Source organism: Euleptes europaea, chromosome 7 (assembly GCF_029931775.1).
Source record: "Euleptes europaea isolate rEulEur1 chromosome 7, rEulEur1.hap1, whole genome shotgun sequence".
Lineage (NCBI taxonomy): Eukaryota > Metazoa > Chordata > Lepidosauria > Squamata > Sphaerodactylidae > Euleptes > Euleptes europaea.
In genome coordinates this window covers 48,550,345-48,575,343 of record NC_079318.1, presented here as the reverse complement: position 1 = coordinate 48,575,343, position 24,999 = coordinate 48,550,345, and the positions used below count along the sequence as shown (strand labels likewise).

The 24,999-nt window shown below is 42.5% G+C and overlaps 1 protein-coding gene across 1 annotated transcript; it reads left to right on the top strand.

Moving 5' to 3' along the window:
* The first annotated feature begins 774 nt into the window (after positions 1-774).
* LYPLAL1 (lysophospholipase like 1) lies at positions 775-24,749 on the top strand. Its single transcript, XM_056853086.1, has 5 exons — positions 775-859; positions 4,959-5,058; positions 14,403-14,572; positions 23,297-23,412; positions 24,495-24,749. Exons 1-5 carry the CDS (start codon positions 775-777, stop codon positions 24,726-24,728), a joined length of 705 nt encoding a protein of 234 aa, XP_056709064.1. The 3' UTR covers positions 24,729-24,749.
* The last annotated feature ends 250 nt before the right edge of the window (positions 24,750-24,999 follow it).

Sequence of the window (24,999 nt, the reverse complement as noted above, 5' to 3'; positions counted from 1 at the left end):
AATATTTTTGTTAGTCTTTAAGGTGCTACTGGACTCTTGCTCTTTTCTACTACTGCAGATCTGAAGAAGGAAGCTGTGGCTCACGAAAACTCATACCCTGCCAGAAAATATTCTTGTTCGTCTTTAAGGTGCTCCTGGACTCTTGCTCTTTTCTACTCCTGCAGACAGACTAACACGGCGACCCACTGTGAGTTACAATTCATTAAGGTCTTCTGGGGACAGATGCAACTTTTGAGCAGCAGCCCTTACTTAAGCGCAGGCAGGGGCTGCTCTATTGGGAGCACCCCTCATATCTTCTGCACCTTTAGCCCCCTTCTTGGGTTTCATTTTGTCACACACACCCCTTCCTCCCCTCTCAAGCCCATTTCTCAGGCTACAGGCTCATCCTCAGCATTCCCGTTGCATGCTGACGCTCCCCCGCGCCTGGAGCGTTTGAAGTAAGAATACGCAAACAGCGTCCCTGGCTGAGCGCAGAGTGCATTTCCCTTACGGAACCTCCGTACGCCAGAGTTTTAAGCGCACAGCTCTAACGATCTGTAACGGTCGCTACCGGTCGGGCGCCTCCCTCCGCAGCCCCTTTCCCCTCGCCCATCCCTACACTCGGGGGCAGCAACGCGCCTGCGCTTATGGCGCAACCCCTTCCAAGCCCCGCCCCGCCGAGGGCGGGATCAGTCCGACGCTCCGTGGCCCGAAGATCCCGCCCTTTTCCTGGCGCGCCGGCGCCGTAGGCTGCGGCCGCCTCCTTTGCCTTCGCCGGAAGAAGCCGCGGCCTAGATGGCGGCTCGGGGCGCGCTGCAGAGAAGCGCCGTAGCCCCCGCGGGAAGGCATTCCGCCTCGCTCGTCTTTCTCCACGGTTCAGGTGGATGCTTCTAATCGCAAAGGGGTCTGCAGGGGGCGCCAGCGAGGCGACCTGCTTGCCCTATGGCGAGCGGGCTTCCCATTTCAAGGAACAGTAGCTGCAGGGAGCTAAGGATCAGAGGGGCATGCGTATTACCTCAGGTGCATTGGATGGGCCCAGGCGAGCCTGAACTCGTCAGATGTCAGAAGCTAAGCAGGGTCAGCCCTGGTTAGTATTGGGATGGGAGACCACCAAGGAAGTCCAGGGTTGCTGTGCAGAGGAAAGCAATGGCAAACCACCTCTGTTAGTCTCTTGCCATGAAAATCCCCAAAAAGGGGTTGCCATAAGTCGGCTGCGACTTGATGGCACTACACACACACATTGGAACACAGGCAGGATGGAGCTGCTGCAGTTGTCTGGTTTGTGGGCTTCCTAGAGGCACCTGGTTGGCCACTGTGTGAACAGACTGCTGGACTTGATGGGCCTTGGTCTGATCCAGCAGGGCCTTTCTTATGCTCTTAAGGGTTGGCGAGGTTTCCCCTGGGATGGTTTCAGGGATGGCGAGGGGGTCGTGTTAGCCTTTTCTCTGTGCAGGGGCAAGGTTTTAGAAAGGGATCCCGAGACTCGAGCTGGCCTGAAAGTCTGGCCCATCATCTCTGTTGGGCATGTATGCTGTTGTTTCTACTGAGGTCCTGGACTGACCTGGAATAACAGCTTTCGTTCACTTTGTAGTATCTTCGCACGGTGATGTACATGGAAATTAATACTGTTTGCATGAGTCTGCACCGACAAATAATATTTGCGCTCAGAAAACTGGGGATTTTGTTGCCGTTGGTAGAGCCATGTTGAATTATGGCTGTCTGAATGTGATCTGTACTTCTGACATGACAAGACATAACTCTCCCCTTCCATGCATATGACGATTTAGGGAACTATTTTTAAAGTTAGGAGAGAGGGACAGATTTGTATTTATTTTGTACACTCTCCATTGCACTACACAAGCTTGGAAGTACTCATATAACCTCTATTAATAATTATAATAGTAACAGATCCTTCATCATGTAGCAGTGCGTGACCATTTGTGAATCTTTTTATCTCTGCTTTTGTAATGAAGAGCTTGCCCCCCGATAGCACGGCAGTCCATCCAGCAGCAAACCCCCCCCTGCACCCCACCCCATTTATTTATTCAGCCGGTGGAGCTTCGTGATGTGTTCTGTAGGCAATGTATACTGGCTGTGAATGTGGAAACCTTCAATGTTATAAAAAGTACTGCCAGCAAAATGCAGAAGCGGCAGTTTTCCCATGGTTGCATTTACCATGGAACTTAAACCTACCTGCCTTTCCCTGGGTGTATCCAGAGTTCCCTGAACGTAGGTGGTAACTATTAAGTGGTAACTCTAATGGCACTATGATCTGTAGGAATCAGTATGTGACAGTCTGGAAATAAATATTCTTCTTCTAGTATTTGTCTTGGATACATGGCCAAGTTCACAAATTGACACACACACACACACACACACACACAACTTAAAAAAAAAAAAACAGTCTAATGGTACCTTAAAACGAACTAGGTTTTATTCCAGCATTAGTTTTCATGGACTAAAGCCCACTTCATCAGAAACAGAGTAAGTAGGACTTCATTTGTGTGTGTTTTTTGCAGACAAGTCACGGCTGACTTATGGTGACCCCGTAGGGTTTTCACAGCAAGAGACATTCAGAGGTGGTTTGCCATTGCCAGCCTCTGCGTCACACGCCTCCCATCCAAATACTTGCCAGGGTTGACCCTGCTCAGCTTCTGAGATCTGGCTAGCCTGGAGCTATCCAGGGCAGGGCAGGCCTTCACTAGGCAGACATTTATATGTTTGCCATATATGCAATTTCTCTAATTTTGCTTAGCAAGTTAATACATGTAGTGATTGAATCCCAGTTTTTATTATGATCATTAACATCTCTAAGGTCTGGTTTATCCTGGGCTTTGGGGAGATGGTGGTTTACTCTCTTGATGAATTCTGTTTCAGCTGATTCATGCCAGAGAATGGTGACTTTTCTCAGCAACAGTAGGGTCCTGGTGCTTGGACTTTTCTGAGGTGAACTTAGAAAGGAAGAAACTTGGCACATCTGTATTATTTAAGAACGTCTATGAATGTTTTTGCTTTAGAAACTCAATCTGTAATTTCTGTACAAAGTGAATGCAGCCCTTGATGCAGTGGGCTTATAGCCATTGATGAACCCTACCCTCCATGAATTTGCCTAGTACCTTTTAATGCCACCAGGACTGGCAATCATCAATGCATCTTGTGGCAGTGAGTTCCGTAAGCTAAACTTCAACTCCATTCAACTTCAAGCTTTACTATTAAGGGAGAGAAATTTTAAAAAATCTCTATATCCATATCTGTATAAACCTCTGATTTTGTCTCCCATTAATGGTCTTTTTCTTAAAATGAAAGGCCCAGAGTAACCTTTCTTCATTGGGAATGCACTCCAACCTCCTTGATTGTTTTGGTTGCCCTTTTCTGCATCTTTTCCAGTATCATGCCCTTTTTTAAAGAATGGGACATACAAAATATTCCAAAAGCAGCTGCATTTTATATCTATACAACAATGCTGAATGTTTTCCTTTCAGTCCTTTCCCTAGTAATTGCTAGTGTGAAGTTTGCCTTTTTCACTGCTACCACGGTGATGATAATTGACTAGAAGTACCAAAAGGAATTGTATATTAGAGGTTTCTCCATGCTTGGTTTCCATAGCCTTTCAGTAGCAGTATTTCAAAGTTCAGGGAGGGTCGGGTGTACAAGCATGTGATCACAGAGGACACGTTGGGAAGACTTCAGTGTCCGGGCAGCTTTTCAGTGCCTTTGGGCATCTTTGATTTTCAGACCACAAGCATTCTGAAACTGTGGTCCATCAGCAAGTGCTGTGCTTACAATTGTTTAAGCTGCTTCACCTAAGTAGGCGAGCTAGATCAAAGCCCTTTTAATGTGGTTTTAAATAACTTTTTTTTTAAGTGTGAACGCTTATTGGGGTTATAGCACTGTAAAGCCGTTTAAAATGTTTTTACTACCTTTGTGCAAGCTCAGCTTGTGTTTTTTAAGGGATAATTTTTCATGGAAACTAGGACAGCCAGAGTTGCCACTTCCTGATGCGTTGACACTGTTGCTTAAAAACTCCAGGGTAGCCAAGACTTGCTTTGCAGATTATTTCTCTCCTGCTGCTGCAGTCAGTGCTCCCACCTTTATTCCCTACCTCCTGCTTGCTACAGCGAGTGAGGGAAGAGGGTAGGTAAAAGTACTGCTACATACAGAATCAGGGGAGGAATCTTAATGCAGCATGAGCTGTCTCTTAAGTCTGAAACTGGCAGCCCCAATCAGAATTACTCATGACTTATGTCACTTCTAACTTACCAAAAAAAAGTTAAACAATGAGCAGATAGGCCAGCAGAGTAGGAAAACATGCTAGCAGAGGTTAGGATTGCCAGGTCCCTCTTTGCTACCAATGGGAGGTTTTTGGGGCGGAGCCTGAGGAGGGCTGGGTTTGGGGAGGGACTTCAATGCCATAGAGTCCAATTGTCAAAGCTGCCATTTTCTCCAGGTGAACTGCTCTCTATTGGCTGGAGATCAGTTGTAATAGTGGGAGATCTCCAGCTACTACCTGGAGGTTGGCAACCCTAGGAGAGGTACCTCTTGTGCTTATTAATGTGCTTACGGCAGGGAAAATTCCCAAGTGTGTTAGATGTAACTTGTCTTCCTGTCTCTGTTACATTCTTTTCCAATGTACTTAGTCTGTGAATAATGTATTTTTAAAGGAGTGTTGATTTTAACAGTTCATGAAATTAGTTGCATTACAGTTACACTGAAACCTCTAAGTCCACTGAAATAATTGAATGGGGTAACTCTGCTTATGTTTGCATTATGTATACTGGATTCTGATGGTGCTAACGGTGATGTTTTCCCCGCATAGGTGGTTCTTCAGGTATTGCGAAGGGTGGAAAGTTTCTGCAGAATCCAGGCTTTGCTTTCTATTTGAGACATTAAATGATATTTACATTATAAAATGTAGGCCTATTTTGGGGCATTGTATAAATGGACATCTAATGCAGACTTTATATATCTGTATTACTCAGGTGACACTGGCCAAGGAGTGAGAGCCTGGATCAAGCAAGTTTTGAATCAAGATTTGTCTTTCCAGCATATAAAAGTAATTTATCCAACAGCTCCTGTCAGGTACTTTCTAGTCTGTTTTCATGCTAGTCTTGAATTGATATTTACCTATAATAATTATTTAAAATGTAAAGAATTGTGATAAGTAGCAGTCCCAGGAAGGCACAGAGCACAATGCCAATTAGTATTAGGTGTCATCCCTTTGCTCTGAATTTATTATTCCATTCACAATTAAAAGTAAGATACATTTTGAGCTTTTGTGCAACTTTTGGACTTTGACAGCCAGAATGTATTGTGTATGCTCCAAGCTGATTACTTCATCTTCTTTCTTGGTATAAATGCAACAGTCTCGTTGCTGAAAAGTTCACAAAGAGTTAGGATTTGCTGAAAAGCGTTGTAGTTTTTTCAGTTCAATTCCTGTTATTGGCCCTCCAGAGTAATTGGTGGGCCACTGTGTGAAATAGGATCCTGGACTAGGTAGACTACTCATCTGAATCAGCAGAGGTCTTATTACGGTTTTGGAGATGAGATTTCAAATGCCTGCCAGATTGGCTGGTAATAGCCAAAGCATTCCCCATTTGTAGAATGGGTCAGTTATTACAGGACTGTTGTATCTGCCTGCAAAAAGGTATGCAGCATGAAATTAATACATTGATTAATAATGAATCATTGTTGTGAGAATTAATGAACTAAAGATTGTAAGACCCTCAGCCCCTCTTTACGTGCCATATAAATGGTAGAGATTATTATGGTTATAATTTATATAAGAATTTTAAAATTGTAAAATGTGTTAAGTATGGTGACCTTTTTCTTATTCGCGAGATCAAGACTAATGTTGGGTTCTTCCATTTGCTTTTAATTACATCGACTTTAAAAAAGATCTTTAATATCAGCTCATGGAGAAAGAGCCTAAATCTTAGTGTTTCCCACATTACCTGCTCTGAATTTGCTAGTGGGGTTGCCAGTGGGCAAGAAGCCTTTTATTAGTGTGTGTGTGTGTGTGTGTGTGTATATTATTTCAAAATTCTCTTTGACTATGACTATTAGGGTTTTAAGGTGCTGAGTTCTCCTCACTGGCAGTCTTCAAAGTATGGCTGGACAAACACTTGTCAGGGATGCTTTAGGCTGATCCTGCATTGAGCAGGTGTTTGGAGTCTATCAAAATCAGTATTGTCTCCTCAGACTGGCGGCGGCTCTCCAAGGTCGTAGGCAGAGGTCTTTCACATCACCTACTTGCCTAGTCCCTTTAACTGGAGATGCTGGGGATTGAACCTGGGACATTCTGCATGCCAAGCAGATGCTCTACCACTGAGCCACTGCCCCTCCCCAAACATACTACTAAAAGAGGTAGTATGTTAATTAGGGCTTTTTGTTTATATGCAAGAGAAAATTTAAGAGGTACACTTTCAAAGTTCTAGAAAGTACTTTGGAGTGGAGTTGTGGCCAAATAAATATTTTGCACAGATTAGCTAACCTACTGATAGAAATCAAGGTTTGTATTTGAACGAGTCATTGAATTACCTACTATATAAAAATAACCGCATCAGCTTTCAGTTGTTAAATATAACTTTTTTCTGCTTTAATTATTGTGATTTAAACATGCTGTTATTTAAGATGGGGCTTTAAAAATACCATCAAGTGCCACATCTACCCAAGTGGTTTGAAAGTAAATAGTGATTTTTCTCCATTCTTTGAGTCTGTATGGCTGCAGCTTTAAATACTGTTTTTAGCTGTTGCTAGTGTGACTTCAAACATTTGTTCTCTGTTGAATGTTTAAATCTGAACAGAATACTGCCCATTTTCTCCTGCCGTTTTCTTCCTAAATAGAAAGTGATAGTTTAAATTGGCATTGTAGCAGCTCATGTGGTCAAGTTAAAATTATGTAGTCTCAACTTTTTGAAATAAGTATACCCTACCTATTAATGTTTCTCTTCAAAAAATCTAGGTCAAAGAATCATTTCTTTATGTAGCATTTCCTCACAGTTCTTCCCATTGTAAATTCAAAATCAAGCTCTGAACAAATTGATACTCTGCATTCATGCTTCAGCAATTGTCAAATAACCGGGTGCTCCTATTATGCATATGGCAAAGAATTTTGTCCCTTCTACATTAATAAATATTTGTGGAGCCCTGAAAAAATGGCTTTGTAGAGTAGTGCAAACTGGTTTTGAGCTTGCAATGGCTTCCTTCTCAGAATAAGTCTCTTATTTGGCTATAGTACAAAATCACCAGTCAGTTTGGCACCATTTAAATATATTGGCCCGGAGTCTTGTTGATCATAGCTGACGTAGATCAGTCAAACTGTGTCAGGGGGATGTGCAACACAGAGTGCCCACCCAAACTCTCAAGCAAATGTTTTATTCATTTGTCAGTTTTAGGGTCCATGTCTTCATTCACCAACTTCAGCCCATGCCGTCTTGTATGATTAAGATCTGTATGGGTGAATTAAAGTACATTAAGGATTCTCTTTATCCAGGCAATGTAAAATAGACGAAATGGGATGCTGTCTCTCTCCCGTATCATGTATCTTTTTTGCTTTTGGTCAGCTGTGGGTATTCGAGCAGGCAGATTTAAGGAGTTTGCAAGCTGCTTTTTGGAACAAGGGTATGATAACAAGTTTGGTGGGCGGCCAGTAACTTGCCCCCATCACAGCTACCTCTGATGTGAGTGGTGTACTCCTGCTGTGATAAACTGTAGTCTAGTTTTCGGTGGCTTGTTCAGTGTGTGTTTAAATATAGGCTGTTATATTCTATGTTGGTGGCATGGTAGAACTTGGCAGCCTTTTTAAAATTAGGGTATTGGATAAGATAACATAGTAGCATATTTCGATCTTGGATGTCGTTAAGAAAGAAGGAAGGAAGGCTGTAGGAAAAGCTTGCTACCAGAAGGTATTTTTGTGTTGCTCCTGTGATCTTGTTAAGCCAGCATGGTGTAGGGGTTAAGACAGGTGGACTCTAATATGGTGATCCAGGTTGGTTTCTCCACTCCTACACATGAAGCCTTCTGGGTGACCTTGGGCTAGTCACAGTTCTCTTAGAGCTCTCTCAGCTCCAACTACTTCACAAGGTGTTGTGGGGAAAGGAAGGGAAGGAAATTGTAAGCCAGTTTTATTCTCCTTAAAAGATAGAGAAAGTTGGCATATAAAAACCAACTCTTCTTCTTCTTGTTTGGAAAATTATTTTTTAAGCTTTTAGCAGAAAATGCAGCTAGTGAAATGTGGAGTGTGGCAGGAATTAACTTCAAGCTTGTGCTGTCACCTTCACCCCTCCCCGAGCCAATTCACCACCCAAGCAACCTCTTGGAGTGCCAAATTAACAGGGGCACCATCTGAGAGGAAGCAACAGGTTGTACCTGTTACCACCTCTGAGACCAGGTTGAAGGTATGTAGCAGTGTCTGCGCTCCACCTTGGAGTGGCATGAGGGGAAGGATGCACTCCCTTCTCATTGGTGCTGCTGCTTCCTGGATCCATCGGGCTGCAGAGGGTCTCCACAGCCCCTTGGAGGCAGAGCAGCTCGTGAAAGGAAGAGGCATGTACATGGAGCTGGTGGGGGTTCGTGGAAGGAGGCTTCCCTCCTTGGCTGCTACTGCCTGGCTCTTATGCACTGCATTAGATATTGTGGAGTTGGAGCAGCACGAGTTGGGGGCCTGCACAAAAAAGAATTGAGCCAAACCTGTCCTTTCCTCATTATGAGTGGATTATTTCAGTATCCATATTGAATTTATTAACCCCCATTTCTTCAACACATCTTTAAATGCCACTAATGTAGGCCTTTTATGCATGGCTAGTTTCCGCTGGATATGCTGCTCTCTCAGTGCACAGTATTTGAACTCAGATTCTCAAATCACTATGCACAGGGGCTTTTTTCCCTGAAGAAATTCCCGGGGTATTTGGGGTTAAATTTATGCATCACTAGGGGAAATGCAGAGCTTCTTGCTAGTCACAAACAAAAAGCCTGTTTGATCAGGATGAGGTCTGAAACTGACCACACTCACTGTGAAACTGACCAAATAAGTAGCCTCATAGTATTCCAGCTTGGCGGGGTGGGGTTGGATGAAAGGAAAGACAAGTGGGAGGGAGAAGCGAGAATAGGCATGGGGAGAAAACCCCCGAATTGACAAGTATGCACAGGACCAGCTTTCAATTTGGGATTGATGCAAACATTTCATTCAGGGTGAAACAGCATCCACAAAAGCATCCTTGTAAGCCGGTTTGATTCTCCTTAAAATCAACTTCCCTTCCTCTCCCCACAACAGACATCCTGTGAGGTAGGTGAGGCTGAGAGCGTTGAGAGAGAACTGTGACTGGCCCAAGGTCACCCAGCAGGCTTCATGTGGAGGAGGAGGGAAACCAACCCAGTTCACCAGATTAGAGTCCGCTGCTCATGCGGAGGAGTGGGGAATCAAACCTGGTTCTCCAGATTAGAGTCCACTGCTCTTAACCACTACACCACGCTGGTATAGATATTTGTTGAAAATGTTGGGATGCCCAGGTATTTTGTGAGCCATTCATTACTGACCATTGAACATTGAATACATCTTCAATTACATTTAGAAATTTTAAACTCCCTAAAGGGGCTAGAAGCAAAGAGATGACAAAAGAGTGCTTTAAAAGTGTTTTTGGGGTGGGGATTTGTTGGGATTTATATAATATGTAGATTAAAACTGGCATACAGAATATGAACGTAGAAGTTGAGAATTCGTTTGTAAAGCCCTAGCCTCAGATGTGTGTGTGTATTAAGTGCCGTCAAGTCGCTTCCGACTCATGGCGACCCTATGAATGAAAGTCCTCCAAAATGTCCTATCTTTGACAGCTTGCTCAGATCTTGCAAACTGAGGGCTGTGGCTTCTTTTATTGAGTCAGTCTATCTCTTGTTGGGTCTTCCTCTTTTCCTGCTGCCCTCAACTTTTCCTAGCATGACTGTCTTTTCCAGTGACTCTTGTCATCTCATGACGTGACCAAAATATGATAGCCTCAGTTTAGTCATTTTAGCTTCTAGGGTCAGTTCAGGCTTGATTTGATCTATAACCCACTGATTTGTTTTTTTGGCAGTCCACGGAATCCGTAACTCCAACGCCACATTTCCCCCTTCTGGATGCATACCTTAACGTGGTGAGGGGGTTTGTGTGTGTCAGGGAAGCTGAGAGCAATACTGTAAGGGGTCTAGACTCTATCAAGAGACTAAACTCCTAGCAGAGTCACTCAAGACGGAATGGTCACAGCTGAGGCACCAGACGAAGATCCATCCACCCCCTTAAGGGATCAGTGGCCACATCCGCAGAAGAGAACAGGCAGTTCCAATGGGGATGGGGGCAGAGGAATCCCTGAAGGTTAGCTACTGGGCAGCAGCAGTAGTGGAAGGTGACACTGGCGGAGGATCTTTCGTAGACAACGGCAATTCCACTACGGCTAACCCAGGTTAGTGCTGCGCAGAAGAAGGCACTGGTAAACCACTTCTGACCAACCTTTACCTTGAAAACCCTATGATGAGCCTCGGATACAGGAAAGTAATTAAGCATATCCATCTGTCTTCAGTGGGCGAAACCTCCAGAAGGCAAGGCAGAGCCAAAGTTGTTAAACCTCTCTTACTGAAATTAAGGACTCTTGAAAAGATGGCTCAGCATTGGTTGGATCGTACCCATGGCTTACAGAAGTAAAAGAAATTTCAGCAGACAGCATTTATTACAGTGAAGAAGCTGAGCTGACATTTTTTAGAAAATTATGCTCTCTTTTTTCTTCAAAAGTCCACATATATATATTAAGCTGTTCTTCAGAGTGGTAGTTGAATATGCTTGCATTTGTGCTGATGGAGAATACTTCTGTTGCCAATGGGACATGAGCCAAGAGACATCAGGAGCTAGTACCAGCGGATTAATCTACACAAAGCTGGATGTCAGGGAAAGAAAACAAATCTCTTTGTTCTCTTACGGAAGGAATGGCATCCATACTGTAGCCACGTCTACCCAGATTTAGCGCATGCAATCTTACAAGAAAGAATCTGTCAGCAATTTTTAAAAGTGCGCTCTTCAAGTTTCTCTGTACTGTCTGACACCCTAATTGCCCATTAAAATTACGTTTCAGATTCAGACTGTTATTGTCCTTTTCCTGACAAGTGTTATATTTGATTGCTAAACTAGACTGTCCTCAGACTGTGGTTGGATTCAGACCTTCTCCTTCGAAGGAATGGGTTACACATTCCTCCTCTGCCACAGGGATTTTTCTGTGTTTTGAAAGCACGGCACCTTGTTTCTAAACACGTTTGTCTGAGCTAGAGCTCTTCTTGCATTTCTGATGCAGAAACAGTGATCTTGTAAAAACGCCATTTGTTTAAATGGAGGTGGCAGGTAGAGACTTGAAGAGGAATGCTTGTACCTGTGGTGCTTCAGTTGAAATGAGTAAGGTAGACTTTATGAGCAGTGAAGCTTCATGTGAAGTTAATCACACAAAGTAAGGCCAGGAAAGTGCAGCAGAGGGGTGCAGGAATGCCATCCCACCTGTACTCTGTCACACTTGGCTTGTCTCCTCAGAGCTGCTTCTCATAAGAACATAAGAAAGGCCCTGCTGGATCAGACCAAGGCCCATCAAGTCCAGCAGTCTGTTCACACAGTGGCCAACCAGGTGCCTCTAGGAAGCCACGAACAAGACGACAGTACTGGAATAGACCTGTGGTTGTGGAAAGAGGATCAGGGTGTGTGTGGTGAGTGTATGGGTTTCAGTGCCCCTCATCTGAGTACCCTTTTTGTGGTGAAGGCTTGGATCTTCCACCTTGCTGTTTCTTTTTTATTGTGGCAGTTCCTAATTTAAACACACAACTTTGCCACTACTCTAGACTGGCTTTTTGGCCTAGTGCAGAGATGCATCTACCCACCTGCATATGAGGCTGTTTGAGCAGGGCTCTCTGTAAAAAAACAGTATTGCAAATGTTGTCGAAGGCTTTCACGGTCAGACTTCATTGGTTCTTGTAGGTTATCCGGGCTGTGTAACCGACCACGGTTACACAGCCCGGATAACCTACAAGAACCAGTATTGCAAATGACTTCCTTGCGTTTTGGGATGATTTTAATTATTCTGTCTAAAGTTCAGACCCTTCTTTTATGGAAGATCACATTGGTGTGGTTAAAATCCACCCCAATACTATGAGTGGACACTTGCACAAACAGCTTACCACACTGAGAATTATACTCACAAGATGAAGCTGCCTTATACTGAATCAGACCTTTGTTCCATCAGTATTGTCTACTCTCACAAGTTAATGGTATGAGCAATATGTATGAGGGGCAAGGAGATGAACAGCTGCAGAACATGGAGCCCTGTTGCCCTTGACTCTTAGCCCAGGGCTGCAATCCTGAGTACACCTGCCAAGAAAAAAGACTTCATCAAACAGCCAGTTCACACAACCTTATTGCCAGGGTAATGATGCTGAAAAGAGTCTCCCTGTATTTTCTTCACCTCAGGTGTAATGTTTAGAACACAGTACCGTGCAGATGACTGCTGTCACTTACAGAGTTTCTTGGCACCCACTGAGGAGGGCATGGAAACACTCTAGAACACTGGTTCCCAACCGGGAGTCCATGGACCCCCAGGGGTCCGCGAGAACTAAATTAACGAAACAAAGTTATAAACCCATAATAAATTAATATTTTCAATTAAAAGTTTTTTATTATAAAAATATATATTCAAATATTATTCTAAGTTTAATGTTTAACTAACAGTTGTGATTAAAGTTCATTTTCAAATTCTTGGAATTTTTATTTTGAACCTTGGGGTCCCTGCACCAAACAAAAAAGTCCTAGTGGTCCCTGGTCAAAAAAAGGTTGGGAACCACTGCTCTAGAATGATGGTGACCATATGCATGATTTGCTGTTCTCATATTGCACAACTTCTGTAGTGTGTAGAAGCTAAAGAATTTCATGAATCCAGAAGTCCCCAGGTAAAATTTCCTTTATGCAACAAATTTCCTAGATGGTATGAAGTAGGTCACTATCTCCCAGAGCATAGCCACTACCATCCCCGAACCACATTGGGATAACGGCCATTATCTAACCATGTAGTTTCATGAGGTTCAGTAAGCTTCAGTAGGAGGAGAAAATACTGCTCTGCAAACTCCGTAGGTGGTTGGATTCAGGCAAATAATATGAGCCTACTTTACTGTGCTGTTGTAGGGATAAATGGGTTAATGTCTATTAAATGCTTTGAACAGTCTAAAGTGCAATATACTGTACTAATGTCTAAAATCATAGTTACTATCGCTGGGGGGGGGGGCAGAGAACTCATTACAGCGTTACTATTTGGTTGTGGAAAGGGATTGTGCCTCTAACACAATGTCTGTTGCATTCAAAATTCTGTTGGAGACTACTCTTAAGGGAAAAGTTTGAGAACTGAAGCGACAAACCAAACTGGCATGTGAGAACATACTTGTCATATATCTGCCAACATGGATGAAGACCTAAGGAAACAGTTTCATTAAGTGGTGTCTTATTTGTCCATTACCCATGGACACCATCAGGATAAATGTCAATAATCAGATGAAGTCATAGATATGGGAATATTACACATTTAAAGAAAACATAGATAGTTTATATTCTAGGTGGCCTAGGAGCAAGCAACTGGAATGAACTCTAATGGAAATTTCACATTGAATTACAATATTTTAGTGTATCACTCAAAGCAGCAAAGATCACTGGCTAAACAAGGCTGCTTTCCATTTTTATCCAGGAATAATGGGAAAGCAGGAAAGTACCACCATACTTGAATCAGACTTTTCCACCTTATTTTACTGTGATTAAATGATAATTTAAGAGAAGATGCTTCAGGTTCAGTTACTACCATTTGATTATTTGACAAAGCTGCCATTAATTCTAAATATGCTTTAAAAATATAGGCAGAATTCCATGATAGCCCCAAAGCACAGCCCAGATAAGTGGAAGGGATCTTTTAAAAAAACCTATCTATACTACTTTTATGTGCAGTGGGCATTTCTCATGTCCACTCTCAGAGCAGCCTTGAGATATGTCACTAATCACATGTTATATATGGTAAATTGAGGCCAGTCAACCCACCCAATGAATGTACAGCTGAAATAACACCTGAAGTCTACTGTGCTATCAAGTCTATAACGCTACAAACTATTTTGCCAGCTGTTTGGGTTAGTAAGTTGTGAAGGTGGGGATTTCAGTCGCCTCTCAGTCATGCCCCGTTTGTTCTTAAAACCTCCCCCTGCCCAAGGAAGACTTGGGCTTCAGAATAAAGATATGCAGCTGTAATATGTAGTATGAGACCTTGGTCTTTCAGTGATTCAGCCTTTTCTGGTAAAAACCTTAATGTGTGGAAAGGTCTTGACGCAGGATTACTTGGTGGTTATATTATACCTTTTTTTCTCATGCAGTTTTCATCAACTTTTTCTTCCAGACCATACACACCTATGGGAGGGTCCTTGTCCACTGTGTGGTTTGACAGATATAAGATCTCTAACGATTGCCCAGAACATATTGAAACCATTGACTCAATGTGCCAAGAGCTTACGGGTTTGATTGATGATGAAGTTAAAAATGGCATCAGGAAGAACAGGATACTCCTGGGTAAGATTTAAAGGAAGAACATATTGAAAATGTGTGAGAGAGTTCATCCTGTGAATTGAGCCAAGCCTGAAATACGGTAAGTGGTTGTGGAGGCTTTGAGCAGCCAAAGAACTCTTTAATGGTTAGGTGGAGCTCCTGCTGATGCCTAGGGGCATTGTACAGCCATTATAACTGAAAGCAACATAAATAGGGTTGTCCTGTTGGACTTCTGCTAGAAAGCAAAAGCCACAAGCCAATTAATTTTGAAATGGGCCTCCCTTAGGCATCATTATTAAGGAACAAACTCTCTCCAGTCACTATCTAAAAGTTTTTTAGTTTTACTTACATTTGGGCTGAGAAGCAAAGTACAATCTACTGGCTGAATTTTGATGTCATAACAAACCACATCATATAAAACCATGGTTTGATCAAACTCCAATTCAAAATGATGTCTGGATGCAGACTGTGGGTGGTTGTTGGGTACTAAATTGGGTTTCTAAACCATAGAATTCTGAACTATGATGCCTGAATACAGACCTCCCAGGGGACCTTTACCTTTAAACCATGGGTTTAGGGGAAATGTATATGCAGTCGTGTGTGGAGTTTGAACAAGCCTCTCTTTTGCCATGCTACTGAGGAGCTACTGCACCTTCCAGATAGACAGTTTTCATATATGCACATCCCCGTCCCCCTCCCAAAAAAACCTATTTGTGTGAAGTGGCCCTCATCTTCTGGTTCATTTGTAAGAAGTGAGTCCTACAGGCACCACAATAAATAATCCAAGGTGCAAAAAACTTGCTTTTAATGTAGGGATTTGTAAAATCATATCCAGATGCCACCGAGATGCTTGACGATGGAGCCAACCCCCTTCTGCCTGTTTCTTTCTGGACCCAGCCCCTCTTAAGTCTTTGAAGGGCCCTGTTTTCTTTTCCTTGGTGGATCATTGCCCTGGCTCCAGGATGCATTGTTTTGGACAGTGATCAACAGTCTCTTTGATCTGGTTTTCCTGTTTTACGTGCTGGCATGGAAGCATATGAAGAAGAGCAGGTGTCTTCCATAGAAATGGTATCCCATATGAAACATTGTATTGTGTCCTAGAAAAATACAATCTAGGAAAGGCCATTATGAAGGGAGTTTTTCTGTCTGGAAAGTTGCTTTTGGGGAATATGATTCTACTTGGAACAGTTTGCTTTTTTTATATAAAGATGCCCAAGTTGACTGGTGACTGCCCAAAGAAAACGTTATTCTGAACTACTTAAATAGCACAGGTGAATTATTGCACTTAAAAAAAAAAGTTATTAAATTAATACATATTGTTAAAATCTCCATGTGTTTTACATAACTGAAAAAACGCATAACTGATATATAAATATAATTTTAATAATTAATGAGGGGAGGCAGCATGGTATAGCCAGGTCTCATCAGATCTCAGATTCTAAGCAGCATCAGTACTTGGAAGGGGGACAATCAAGGAAGACTCTGCAGAGGAAGGCAATGGCAAACCACCTCTGCTTCTCACTTGCCTTGAAAGCCCCTTTCTGGGGTTGCCGTAAATTGGCTGCAACCTGACAGCACTTCACACACACACAATATTCATCAAAGTTTTCTTTATCATCCATCCATTTAATTATCGTTTTTCCATACCAGATTTTTGTGCATCCATTCTTTTGGCACTTCTTTTAAAAATATGATGTATTTTATGCTAATGCAAATTAAGATTATATGCATATCAAAATTTAGATTTACAGACCACAATCCAGGTGCACTGCATGACAGATCATAATGCAGCCTTACTGAATATACCTTTTAACATCAAAAAATTCATCCAAGCAGTTCAGAACCAGTTTAGCAAGGCTCTGTTGGTATCTGTGGCTGGTGGTGCAATTCTAATGACAGTTACCTGGAAGAAATTTCTATTTAGTAGACTTGAGTAGGAGTCTGTTTAAGATTTTAAAGTTATATTTATGGTTTTATTATTTGTATGTTCTGTTGATGTTAGCCCGAGCCTGACTTCGGCCAGGGATTGAGGATGGGGTATAACTTGAAATATAATTAAATTAAATAAATGGTACAGCATCAGACTTTGCAGAAAATTCTCATGTTCAATCCCTAGGATCTCCAGTTAAAAGGTTTTGATGTAGCAAGTGTTGGGAAAGGTCTTCCTGAACCCAAGAGCCTCTAGCAGTCAGAGTAGACAGTTCTGAACATTCTGGGTCAGTAATAGGGCCTGGTATAAGGCATCTTCATGTGCTGATATGGTGCTGGCACAATGTAGAAAGCAAGGCTTATATGAGCATCACCATGCTGCGTGTGTGTCCAGCAATGCACGTAAAAGGATGCTTATGCACAAATATATCTCTTGCTCAGATGAAAGTGTTTTAAACTGTAAGCTCTTTTTTCTGTACTCAGTGGAATATTCATATAACCTTCAATCTTTTTCATTTGGCTACTACGAGCAAGGTCTATATATTTTTCCTAGTTTTGCAGATCACTTTCTCTTTTCCCTTTTGGGGGAGGGAGAGGGGTAAACCATAGAAGCGCCTATCCAAGCCAATTGGTCCCTGCCACCTGTAGTCACTTCCATAAGCAGCCAGCGAAAATAAACTTTCAGTGACAGAGCCATAGACTCGACTGTATGCCAAAGAATACATGCATGATTTTTGACCCCTTGGTTCATTATAATAACATGAGACGCACAGCCTTTTTGTTTATCATTAGACTTCTTCCAGAGCTATTGAACCAGGGGGGAAGGAGCATGGAAGTGCTGTGTTTCTTACAAAACACTACCATACTCAGTCTCTCCATGTATATAAAGGGGATGGTGCAGGGATAATATTGTGTGTGTCAGAGAAGGAAAGTAGTGTCAATTCTGGGGAACAGCTGAGAAGCTTCCTTAAAGCATTCTGGGACGTCAAGATCCATAACACTGAGTTACTGCCCATTAAACATTTTATTCTTGTATATTTTATTCGGAATGTAGCCATGTGCTTGTAAAAAGCACAAATTTCAAAATGTTGGAAGTGGCATCATCAGGTTATTCAATTAATATTTATTTATTCATCACATATATACCTTGCATTTTCTCCAGTGAACTCAGGATGGTGTAAGCTTCATTGCAGACTTGAAACCAGGGTAACAGGTAGGTGAGGCACTCACAGTTTCCCACTCATCTTGTCTCTTTTAAAATATAGAGAGAGCCATGACCATTTCACATATCAGGTTCTTTCTCCTACTCATAGAGACACCATCAGACAGGGTAGCCCAGTCCCCTTTAATAATCACCCCTCACTCAGACACTGTGCAGAGGGATGGGGTTGGGTACTCAAATACTGTTTAATTCACATGCTGCTACCATTTATTCATATAGGCTGAGATCTTGTGTGTGTGCTTCTTTCCCTAAGACCATAAATATCCAGCCCACAGGATTAAACAAACCAGGAGTTAACTTTTATTTATGGTTTGAACATAATCTTGGAGAAAATCAGGTAAAGGTTACGAGGTTTCTTTTCATTTGAACTATTTCCCTGTTCATGCATTTGGAATGTTTTGTTACAAGCTGTTCTTTTTCTTCATCAGCATTCCGCTGTTCTTCTCCACAGCTTCACTCAGCCAGTCCCCACTCTCAACTGAACTAACTCATGTGGATTAGAAATTGGTTAAATGACAGGAAACAAAGAGTAGGAATAAATGTACAGTTCTCACAATGGAGGGAAGTAAACAGTGGGTTCCCACATGGATTGGTATTGGGCCAGTACTATTTAATTTGCTCATAAATGATCTGGAATTAGGGGTGAATAGTGTAGTAGCCAAGTTTGCAGATAACACAAAATTATTCAGGATGGTGAAAACCAAAGATAACTGTGAAGAGCTCCAGGAGGATTTCCACAAATTGAGGAAGTGGGCAGCAATGTGGCAAATGAAATTCAATGTTGGTAAATGTAAGGTGATACACACTGGAACAAAAAAAATCCCAACTTCAAGTATAGGTTAATGGGGTTTGAACTTGCTGAGTTTGAGAGGGGAAAAGATCTTGGGGGCATAGTAGATAGCTCAATGAAAGTGTCAAGTGTGCTGCAGCGGTGAAAAAGGCAAACTCTGTGCTGGGGATTATTAGGAAAGGGATTGAAAATAAAACAGCCAATATTATAATGTCCCTGTATAGATCCATACTGTGGTCTCATATAGAATACTGTGTGCAGTTCTGGTCACTGTATCTAAGGAAGGACATTGCAGAGCTGGAAGAAGTACAGCTGAGGGCAACCAATATGATTGGGGGTTGGAGCACCTTCCCTATGGAAAAAGGCTGAAGTGTCTGGGACTTTTCAGTTTAGAAAAAAGAAGACTAAAGGAAGACATGGTAGAGGTTTATAAAATTATGCACTGACGAGAATGTTGACAAGGACCATTTTTTCTCCCTCTCCCAAAATACTAGAACTCGAGGGCATCCAATGAAGCCGATGGGCAGTAGTTTCAGGACGGACAAAAAGAAATATTTCTTTACACAGCAAGTGATTAAATTGTGGCATTCACAGCCAGTGGATGTAGTGATGGCTACAGGCATAGATGGCTTTAAAGTGGGATTAGACAGATTCGTGGAGGATGTCTCAGTGGCTACTAGCCATGGTGACTAAAGGGAATCTCCACATTCAGAGCCAGTAAACCTCTGAGTACCAGTGCCAGAAGGCAACATCAGGGAAAGGCTTGGCCTCTATACCCCCTTGTTGGACCTCTAAAGGAACTGTTAGCTACTGTGTGAGATAGGATGCTGGACTAGATGGACCACTGCTCTGAAACAGCAAGGCTCTTCTTATGTTCTTAACGGCTGTTTTCTACTGTCCCTCTGACCAACATACTGTAAGCTCCCATTGGTCCCTCTTAAGGAGAGGCAGAACCTAACCTGTCCATCATGAGAGTATATTTGCAATTTTGTTTGTGGCATGGTTTTACCTGGTAGCCACGTGACATCTTTGCCAAGTCTTGTTTTAAATGGTAGCCACCAGTTTATCAAATGCAGTAGTGGCTGCTGGCTGCAATTCTGTACACAAATAAGTTGCTTAGATATCCCTGACTTTAGTGGGATTTAGGTAGGGTAAGTATGGACAGGATTGCAGCCAAAGTGTCATATTTATGGTTGTTAGTCTTGGCAACTGTTTATAACCAAATTTGCAAGTTTTATTTTCTAATCTGAAATATCTGTCTATTATGGTGGTATCACTGATATTTAGCAAACCATCATGTATGTTATGCTAATCGCTGAAGTGCTTCATAGATTTTAGTTTTATAATCTAGACTTTACGTTTAGATGTAACTTTCGATACTGAAAACTGACTAAATTCAGTAGTGTTCAGCCAATTTTATATTCAATCAAAGCTTCAGCACAAATATAGGCTTACCTGGTAATAATTCTGCTTTAAAAATCACATTTTGCCCCCAGCTAAACCTATTGTTGTTAGGGCCAAGCCACAATAGTCACTTAGTGACTGTAGTGCGGGTTTTCCCCGGGAAAACCAGATTTCAACAATACTGCATAACATTTTCCTTGAGCTTCAGGAGCCACATGAAAGCCCCATTGCTTAACATTCTCCCCACAGAAGGGGACAGCATTATCAGGCCCAGCTGGTGTGTAATTACAGCTTGCTTTGCCAACTGGTGACTAAATGGATGCAAGAGAGAGAGTGAGATTAAATCATTTACAGATTAGTAATGAGATTTCAATGTGTTGCTTTTTGCCTCTGCATTCTCATACATTAGAAAAAAGGGGGACCTGACTAATCAGGTCCCCCCATTGTGGACTTACCGGACAGGATGCAAGAAAGGGGAAAAGGTCTCCACCAGGCTGGACTGCAGCCCGTCGCCGTCTCGCGAGGCTACTCTTGCCTGGGGGTTTCTCCCCCTCCCCCGCCCTTCCCAGCGGTTGGGCGAGGCGTCCTGACGTCACCCTTTCCCGCGGCAATTTAAAGCCGGCGTAGACCAGTAGCCATCCTGTTTTGCTGCAGGACGGCGAGGTTTCCCGCCCACCCTCCCTATGTTCTGTAGTTATGTGTTTGATTTTCTTTTGTCACAGTTTGTCTGGCGGGTTTTTGCATGGGGTCTGATCCAAGAAGGGAAGATGTGCTTTTCCTTCCCGTTTGTGGGGACCCCCATAAGGGGTCTTGGGATGGAGTACAACAGCGATGCCCAGCTCGGGGGCCTGTATTGGGTGCTCCAATCCCAGGTGGCGCTGGCTCCACACAGAGATGTGCGTCCGGTGGGGCCACCTAAGTGCTACTCCGGTGCTGTGCCCACAGGTGGTTGGGCTGTTTATCGATGCTTTCGATATATATCGGGTTACAGGGTGGTGACCCGATATCTTGGATCCGCCCCCATGGTTTTCCGCCAATGCTCCATTCTGTTGTGATCAATAAAAACTGTGGCCATTTACTTCCCAAAAAGTACGTGTATGTGTGTTTATTTAAGGTTACTTCTCCTTCCCCTTTCCTTGGAGCCGCTTGCCCGTGAGTCCACAATGTACTTAATGTTATGTATGCACACTATGTAGCAGTGTCTGGGAATGCATATCTACATATTTATACCTAGCAAAACTTTTCCACACTGTATTTTTATGAGCTTTGGGGTGATGGCCTCATTCTCTGGGTGGCATGGAGAAAAAGCAGAGGGCTCAGGAGCAGTTAAGACGTTTTTTTAAAGCGAGCACAAAATAAGATTTGAGCCCATGGCATATTGTGCTTTATTTGTAAATAACACTTATACTACTGTTATAACTAGGATATTATTTCCGTGGTTGAACTATTCCTTTAGTGTATGCTCGTGGATTGTCTACATTTGAGTTGTGAGACTGAGTGAGCTTTTCTGATGTCTTTTTGAGTTGACAACAAATGTGGGTTGACTTTGTTGAGGTTCCTTGACTCATGCCACAAAGAAGGTGATGCCACCAAAACCAGAAGAAATGAAGCCAAATAGACGTGCAGAAAGGTATCCCTACGCAACCAGGAGCTGTCTTCATCCCACTATCAGTCAGACTGTGTAGTCCTTCCTTGGTTGATTATTTTGAAAAATTTAGAAGTGCTCACATTTTTACTATTTCTAATAGGCCCTTGCATGGATGATAGCCGCTCAATAGAACCACACACAAACAAAAGTTGGGGTTTCTGTGTATTATGAGACTTCCCATGTATGCAGAAAAATAGGACTTCATAAACCAGTGAAAAGGGTTAGGGTGGGAAATTACAGTGCAGTCCCAAGAAGAGTTACACACTACTAAGGCCAGTAATTTATAACTGTTTCGGATTGCACTGTTAGGCTGCTCGAACTTGAGAGCTTAGACATTCCTGGAGGGGGAGATTTTCAGCGCATTTCTGAGCCTCCAGGGCGAAATTCCTTAGAAGGCCAGGAAGGTGCTGCGCTGGCGTCTGGGCCCCCTGCACCAGTGTCCAGGCAGATAACGCCAGCATTAGCGGCCCGAACACCAGCAGGAAGGCCCGGTCACGGGGCGCTGCCATGCAGCACCGGCCTGGGATGCTGACAGAGCCTTCTGCCAGCGTCCGAACACCGTCAAAGGCCATGCCAGCATTCCTGGGGCATTACAGCGTCCCGGGAGGCATTCCCGGGGCATTATGGTGTTGGCCTGGGGGCGGGGCTGCCTTTAGGCGGCCTCCAAAGCCCTTTCAGCCCGGGAATGCCCCTTTTTAGTTCTGGCAGGATACGCCACCTTTTAGATACGCCACCCAGTCTTTTCCTTCTAACAAAAGAGTTCATGGTAGCGTGCTTCACATGATGATAATGAAACGACTAACCACAGATACAGTTAGGGTTTCTGCATGCTTGGGGAACTTATTAGGTACACATAGAAATAGTCTTGCATCTCAGTGACCACGTTATATTATATTGCTTGGGTTGTGTAGGGAGAGATTATTGTCCTCCTTGTTTCTTTGGTGATCCCTAACTTCTAGGACTTGCAGTGCGATCCTTTTGCAGAGTTTTTCCAGAATGCAGTAATTTTGCATAGATTTCCACTGCTACTAGCCTACATCTTAACCTGCTAATAACTCCACTATTTATTCAATTATATAAAGAAGGACTATATAGCCCCCAACAAGTTAAGATTTTTCATTTTGGGAAAATACATTTTCTACGACACTTTTGCACGTTTTAGAATGTTCAGTCTAGAGCAATTTAGATACTCCTGTGTCCTGTTGAAATAAATCAACCTTATGCCTGGTTCAGACTTGCAATTAAAACCAGGACTAGGGTGATCAGGAGTGGACCATGGGATTGTACACAATATGCCTGACCCCTTCCTCTCACACCCAAACCCCCATCTGCCCCCTCTGCCAATTTCCCTAATTACATGTGACCATATTTACTGTAAGCTCACCAGGAACGTAAGTTTAGGAATGGACCTGGTTTCATTTTAATCTGGGTTCCAGTTGTACACAGTGCTGAGTCTGGATAGAGGGAAGTGGGTAGAATTCACATACAAGAGGTGGTGGAAAAAACATAATCCCGTATCCCAGTTCCTAAACCCTGTATTCATTTGTAATTCCAAATCAGGCCTTAGATCACTGGTGGAACAGTTCGCTTAATTTATAGCTTGATCAAAATACATGTATATGCACATACATATGCCTGTGTGTGGTTTGGAAAGTATAAAGCAGTTACTAAAAAAAAGCTCTTGTGAAGTACTCAAGTGTTGAAATGTTTGAACTTGTCAGTCTTTCATGCTTTATTTCCACCAAAAACCTGTAGGTGGTTTTTCAATGGGCGGAGGCATGGCAATGCATTTAGCATATAGGTATCACCAAGATGTGGCTGGAGTGTTTGCTCTTTCAAGCTTTCTCAATAAGAACTCTGCTGTCTACCAGGTGAGTATCAAACTATTAACTAGCCCATACTTTTTAATCTTAAAAACCACAGAGCACTGTACGTCAGTGATTAATGCAAGGTGTATTTTCAATTGATCATTAATTCCCAGAACAGCCATGTTGTATGCTTTGCACAAACAGGTCTACACCCATTTGCTCTTCAGGCACCAAGGTGTCAGCAGTGTTCAAAACTTGAGTTGTTCAGTCATGTAGAGCATAAATTACCATGTTTCAAATTGATTGGATCATGTAGTGATTGCAAAATAATGGCTGTAAGAATCCTCCCCCAGTTACATGATTTTTCATTTAGTTGCCTCAAGTTTTTAATCCACTTTCTTAAATCTCTTCTTCCATCTACGTTTTGTCTCTCGTATCTCCTTCCATTCTGTGTTCTCTGTGCAAGCTCATCTATTGATTTATTTTGTTTCCTATGGTTCCTTAAACCTCCTTTTCCTGTAATCTGCTTCTGATTCTTCCAGGTTCCTCTTCAGTACCCACTTCCTCTGCAAAGTCTTAGAGAGGGGGGCATAACTCAGTGGTAGAGCACTCACGTTGATTGTACAAAATTTCAGGTTCAATGCCTGGCATCTCAGGCAAAAGAATCTTGTGCAGCAGAGTTGGGGGAGATCTCAACATAGATCTTGGAGAATCACCCATCAGATAGAGTTAGGTGGACCATTGCTAAACGGACTAGATGGACCAATAGTATAAAGTAACTTCAAATGATCTTTCCATGCCTATTCTAGCCTCAATCTACCTCTACCTTTGTTAACCGATAGCCTCCGTAATTTCTTTGTTAGTCACTGAGAACTTCCCTCCTGCCAGCATCTCAATGTTTTGACCGTGTAAACTGAAGAGTAATTGACACTCACGTGATTTCATCATTCTTTACTGTACCTGAATAAGTGCTTGAGCTGTGATAGGAATCGAATCCATATCCTTTTCTAATTCTCTTTGCACTGGCCTGTGCATTCACTTCTATAAATCAATGGAATTGTGTTTCTATCAACTCGAGTATCTACCAGGTACACATTTCTTTGTTTTCAGAGCACTAACAGGGTATATCTGTCTTCTCTCAATAGGCATTGATGAAGAATGAAAGTGAACTCCCAGAATTATTTCAGTGCCATGGAACTGTTGATGAACTAGTTTTGCATTCATGGGGTGAAGACACCAACAGGATTTTGAAATCGCTGGGAGTATCAACAACGTTTCTTAGTATTCCAAACCTTTATCATGAACTAAACAAAATTGAGCTAGAAAAACTGCAAGCTTGGATTTTGAAGAAACTGCCAGAGAAGGCAAATGCTGAATAACCAATAAGGGAAAGGACTATGTGTCTGATATGGATAACTATCATTTCACATAGAGATTTCTGTGTTCCATGATTTTGAACTCTTCATTGTGGTTCCTCCCTGTTAATAGAAACATTTAAAAAAACTAGCCAAATGAGATTTAATAAAATTACTGTAACTATTACATAAATGTTATGTTTAAGTGCATCACATGATATTAAGCAGCATAAAATAAGATGTGCTGTTTAATAATCCACTCCAACTCTGGTTCTGGAAACCCTTGGAAGATGCA

What these genes read in the sequence shown, in the direction of transcription:
- LYPLAL1 (XM_056853086.1), top strand. Translation starts at nt 775, where the DNA reads ATGGCGGCTCGGGGCGCGCTGCAGAGAAGCGCCGTAGCCCCCGCGGGA. An exon ending in TATCCAACAGCTCCTGTCAG is followed by an intron (nt 5,059 to 14,402) that starts GTACTTTCTAGT and finishes TTTTTCTTCCAG; the next exon opens with ACCATACACACCTATGGGAG. An exon ending in AGAACTCTGCTGTCTACCAG is followed by an intron (nt 23,413 to 24,494) that starts GTGAGTATCAAA and finishes TTCTCTCAATAG; the next exon opens with GCATTGATGAAGAATGAAAG.